We start from the raw sequence: 5539 nt of genomic DNA on the forward strand, positions 1-5539 counted from the left end.
TGCACATCTAACCACCCCCTTCTATGGCGTTTTTACATATTTTATTAACAAACAACATTACAAATTTGTAATGAAATCATAGATATAATTGCAAATACCATTGCGCATACATCTGCTTATAAAAAAACAAATTAATGAAGATAGAATAAAATACACTTTAAATTTTCAAAAGCTTAAACTAATTTTCTATGATGACATTCCCATACCATGGGTTTTTCTTACTAAACTAACACTAACTATATAAACTAATTTCCCTCTCATAACTCACAAACACCAAGTTGAGTTTACCTTGGGATTCTGAAATGAGACTATTGGCATATTTGGCTTTGACTTTTGATTCAAAAATCTCAACAAATTATGCAATCGATGATTTGCAGATAGGGCATGATGTTTTCCTTCTCAGCCATTGATCGATACACTGTAAGACACACACACACACACACAAAGAGCAATGGTTTATGAGTAAAAGATTTGTCTTCTTTGAAGAATTTCCAATTCATTTATAGTCATTTATTCTTTTTTTGTTACAACGACTTAATGGAGAAAGTTAAGGAAAGTAAGGCTATCCCCATTAAGTCCTACCTTTTTTAAAAATTTGCCCTTAATTATTTTTTGGGTTAATCATAAAAGTTTTTTTACCTCTTTGTGAAATCTATGAAGGCAAGGAAGATGACGAATGGTTTCACCAATTGCAGGAGTCTCAAGACAAATTGAGCATTCTTGAAGATTTTCAGCCTGCAAACAAAAATAGTATTTCTTTATTTATTACTAATAAATAAATAAAATAACCACAAATTGTAAATTACCTGAACAGTTGACTCTGGTAAGTTATTAATTTGTGCAGGAGTTGCACCTCCATGTCTGTGATTATCATCATCAAGAGCCAATAACATTTCATAATCATCCCTGAATATCACAAACACCTCAAATATTAAAAAAAAATAAAAACATAATATTATAAAATAAAGCATTGAAAGGATAAAATCAAGTCAACTTTCTTACTCATTGAATTCCCGCCTAATTCGTGACACATCATTACGCCTTCTCCTATCACCATCCGCCTCTAACATTTCAAGTATTTGCATTCTCTGTATTCAAACACATAAATAAAAAGATTTAAATAAAAAGATTTTAAAAAAATAATAATAATACATACCACGTCGACATCCATATTTGGAGGAAATATTGAGTTTCTTCGGTTAATTGTTTGGAAACGAGTTCTCAATTGAGACATTCTTGAGGAGGCACGAGCTTGAGGTTGAAGGCGTCTTTGAATTGAAGAGGGGCGTGAAGTATTTGGTTGACGTACATTTAATGATAATGGAGCTTGCTGCATAAAAATAAAATAAAAAATAAAAAATGTTTTTTTTTTTAAAAAAAAAAAGTTAAGCATAAAAATGATATTGGAATTTGGAACATTAATTATGAAAAGATCGAATCCAAATATAATTTCTCGTTGGATGATGACATACACGGCGATATGGACGGCGACCTCCAGCCTGGCGAGTACTGTTGTCCTGCTGAGCTGGCATTGCAAATGGAAGATTTGAATCCATCTGTGATAATAGGCAAAGCATGTGTAACATTGTAAGTAAATAAAAGGTATACATATAAGTATTAACTATATAAGTATATAACATAAGTCATTTTTTGTTCATAGTTATGTAAGTAAATTACAGATTTGGTCCCTCGGTTTAGTATTTATTTCGGTTTTGGTTCCAATAAGTATCGGTTAGCAATTTTGGTTCTGATTTTAAAGTTTCATGACAATTTTGGTCCATGAATCGTTAAATCTAACTATTAGCTGTTATATTTTTTAAATGACTGTTTTGCCCTTGGACAAAAACTAAAATAAATAGTATACCACTGTATTTTTCTTACTTTTTTTTATTGAATTATTTTCTAAATCATATCTTTAGAAGTATTTAATTTTTTTTTAGTTTAGGTTACAATTAAAATGATCATTTTGTCCTTGGTCCACCGATTTTGTCAATAAAAAATAAACAACAGCACTCAAATCCCGTTGGACATAGAAGAAAAGGTAGTTTAAAAACATGGTATATATATATATTTTTTTCAGTTTTGGTTTTGAGGGCAAAATGGTCATTTTTTAAAAGTTAACAGCTGAACAGTTAGAATTAACGATTTAGGGCCAAAATCGTTATGAAACATCAAAATAAGAACCAAATTATAATTTACTCTAAGTATAAAAACAAAAATAAAAAGAAAGAACCTCGTTAACTTCAAGGACAGATGTCAGCTCCTCATTGTATAACTGTTGTTGCAATTCTCTAGCCAACATCTCATCTGCCTCAACCTGTAAAGCTCTAACACTTGAATCCTCATTATTACATGTAATGGGCTCCACCACTGGATTCGAGGGGCCCACACCATTAAGATTCTTGTTCCTTTTTGGTCTTGAATTTGAAGTTTCTCCATTAAAGTCATCCACAAGTGACACAGAACGTTTTCCAAGATTTCTTGAAGTGGACACTGAAGAAGAAGAAGAAGACACTATCTTTGATTCATCAAGATTAACAAAATCTTTTTCATTCCTATGATCCCTTTGCATCAACCCTTTTTTCTGTTGTTCAATGTCTCTCTGTTTCCTATGGTTGTGTGTGGTTCTCCATCTTTCTGATTCAATAGATTGTTCTTTATGAATAGTTTTCCTGCACGTATATATCATACAATCAATAAAGTTAAATTTACAAAAATACCCACAAAAAGATATTCAATTTGAAAAAAGATTACATCTTTGGTACCTATCAAGCTCTTTTAAAGGATGATGTGAATGTGATACTGATACTCCTTTTCCCTTACATCTATGTGAATCTTTATCTTCAGTTACCATATCCTTAATATCAACTGTATTTGAAATTGAACCATTTTCTCCTTCTTTTACCACAATACCAGTTTCATCCTTCTTTTCAATGTGTTTAGACTTTGCAATGTTATGAGGAGATATACATCCATTTCTAACCAACATTCTCTTATGAGGGACTTTGATAGATGAGGAAGGTTGAATACTACTTTCAGCTTTATGATGAGCAACATTTTTGAAAGTATTATCTACTTTACATGATTTGCTTGATCTATCTAGAGACTCTACTGCAGGAATACGATTGAGGGGTAATACACCTTTTGTAAAAGCATTTACTCTGCTAATTCCAGAATGTCCAATCCCATTTTGCTTGGATACACCAACAAAACTACCACCTTCTTGATGAGTTAACTTTTGAACATCAGAATTACACAAAGATTTACCTTTACCTTTGTCATGTCTTGTAGTGTCTACAGAAGGTTTAGGATGTTCAAAAGAGGTTGAACTATAGGGATGAATAAACAATCTTCGGTTCCCACTAACTGTGACTGATTTCCCATTTTCAATTTGCTGATTTCTCATTCTTCCATTAATATAATCTTTACTTGGTTTTTGATTATTTGTGGAAGCATTGTTTTGCCTTTCATTGAAGTTACTATCATGTGTTGCTGATACTTGTTGTCTATCAGGTGTGTCAGGAACCTCCAACACCTGATTCACATCCATTAAATCCATGGTCTGCATCACAACAAGTCAACAAGCATGATCAATGGTTTATCCCAATGTTGAAATCATAATTGGAAAACTGAAAACAATAGGCAAAATTGGGAATCTGTAGTTTAGAAGTGCTCTTCATGATCATAATATTTGGAAGGAATAAGACAAGATTTTCAGGGGTTTGCCGAATTCAAAACCTTATTGATCAGAATATATATAAACTGAAGGGTTAAAGAAGAAAAGCACAAAATTTGTTCTGGACTTCTAATGAGAGCAACCAAGCTTCTCTGTTTGATCTCTTATGTGGCATATAAAGTTAAAACCCTGGATTTTGAGCAATATCTGGGAAGTTATCCCAAATTATAGATATAAACAGAAATTTCATACCCACGAGTGTTAAATTCATGTCTAATCCTCAATTTCTAGCAAATAAAATTAAAAAAATTGAAGTGACGGATTATACCTTAGATTGTTCCTGTAGGAGTTCCGACCTTGATTTCAAAGTCATCTGATAAAATCGATTTAGGAATCTAGGGTTCTTGGCGTATGGAAGACGATGATGCGCATGCTTCAAGTTTCCATTTTGTTTTCTGGGATGACAATTGACAGGCGGTGCGAATCGTTGGGCCTCGATTCATAGCTACAAGCAGCCCATCCTAAATTTTATGAGCTGTCTAAATTCTAAAATTCCAAATTCTGTTGATAATCTTTGTCTCAAAACCAGGGCACCCTCTGTTGGTATTTGTGATATACAAGGAGGTCGAAGCAGTCACGCTAAGCCCAAAACGAATTGTTTTCTTTCCAACTTTATGCCGTATCAATAATAACAATATGTTTTGGATTTCAGAAAACGTGAAATTTAAAGAATATGTCCACATTTCGAAAATCATATCCAAATTTTTCAAAAAAAAAAATAAATATTTGATTTTTACCGATATCTAAGAAATTATTAAAAAAATACCAAAAGCAAAATAGAATACACAGAGGTCCATAATATATTGTGCAAATTACAATAAATTCAATATATTATCATAAAATTTCAATTTTAACATCTAAGTTATATTTTTTCGTAATTATGTTACTATATTTATAATTTTGTTGCTATATCAACAAAATAATTTGTTTTCTCGGTAACCATTTTTCCTGAATTGCAATAAAGTTATTAAGTTTATCAAAATTTTGATTTTGACACTGAGTTTCAAATTGCAAGAAGGTCACTATATTACCATAAAATTTCGATATTGACACCAAGTTTTTTTTTTCTCAATTATGTCATTATATTTACATTTTTGTTGCAATGTCAACAAATTGACCGATTCAGTAGATGTTATTGTGGTTTAGAAGCTCTATTAAGAAACTTGATTTGTACAACAAATAAATTAAGGTTAGTCCAATTGTTCAAATTCAGTTACAAGTCATTAAAAAGGGCATTATCAACCTTTAAGGATATGTTATTGTGGTTTAGAAGTTGAATTTGTACAATAAGTAAATGAAGACTCCTACAAGGTCTATTTATACAACAAATAAATGAATACCCCTATAACAAGTAACGCCTCCTACTATAACCAGTTATGTAGATCTTCTACGTAACTTTAAAGTGACAGAGCTCAATCCCTCAAATGTAGCATTTCCTTTACCTAATGAAAAGGCACAAGAACTTTAGTCTTAAAAAATTATGTTGGACTATTGGGAGCACCACATAGAAAATGAAGTTTGTTACAAATATGAGAGAAGTTAAAAAACTCAAACTTGAAGCTTGGTAGATTTTAAAACAAATCAATAAAAGTCAGTGATGAATTTTATATGATAAAAATCGTAGATGGGGTATCTTGACAAAAAATATCTCTAAGAGTATGAACAATGCGTTGCGGGGAGCGAGACGTCTACTGATTAGGGTGTGTATTGACCTTGCATTCAACATAATCGTGCAACTTTTTAGAAAGTGTCACACCCCCAAAACCAGGATGGCGGAAACGTCCGATGGTGGATGACTTTCAT

General features: G+C 31.8%; 1 protein-coding gene across 1 annotated transcript; it reads right to left on the reverse strand.

The window, feature by feature from the left end:
- On the reverse strand, nt 1–4331 carry LOC145095315 (RING/U-box superfamily protein). Its single transcript, XM_079033219.1, has 9 exons — nt 4005–4331; nt 2766–3562; nt 2234–2672; nt 1473–1556; nt 1157–1330; nt 1003–1088; nt 807–906; nt 640–735; nt 1–418 (listed from the first exon to the last, which is right to left on the reverse strand). Exons 1-9 carry the CDS (start codon nt 4047–4049, stop codon nt 356–358), a joined length of 1884 nt encoding a protein of 627 aa, XP_078889345.1. The 5' UTR covers nt 4050–4331; the 3' UTR covers nt 1–355.
- Between the last annotated feature and the right edge of the window lie 1208 nt (nt 4332–5539).

The sequence above is a fragment of the Lactuca serriola genome, chromosome 1 (genome assembly GCF_051521515.1).
Source record: "Lactuca serriola cultivar US96UC23 chromosome 1, Lser_US96UC23_V15, whole genome shotgun sequence".
In the NCBI taxonomy this organism is placed as follows: domain Eukaryota; kingdom Viridiplantae; phylum Streptophyta; class Magnoliopsida; order Asterales; family Asteraceae; genus Lactuca; species Lactuca serriola.

Bases quoted from the DNA above. Each gene is read 5' to 3' on its own strand.
- LOC145095315 (XM_079033219.1), bottom strand. From the start codon at position 4,049: ATGACTTTGAAATCAAGGTCGGAACTCCTACAGGAACAATCTAAG. The intron at 2,673-2,765 runs GTACCAAAGATG...ATATACGTGCAG, and splicing joins CCTTTAAAAGAGCTTGATAG to GAAAACTATTCATAAAGAAC. The intron at 907-1,002 runs GTAAGAAAGTTG...TGTGATATTCAG, and splicing joins ATTAGGCGGGAATTCAATGA to GGATGATTATGAAATGTTAT.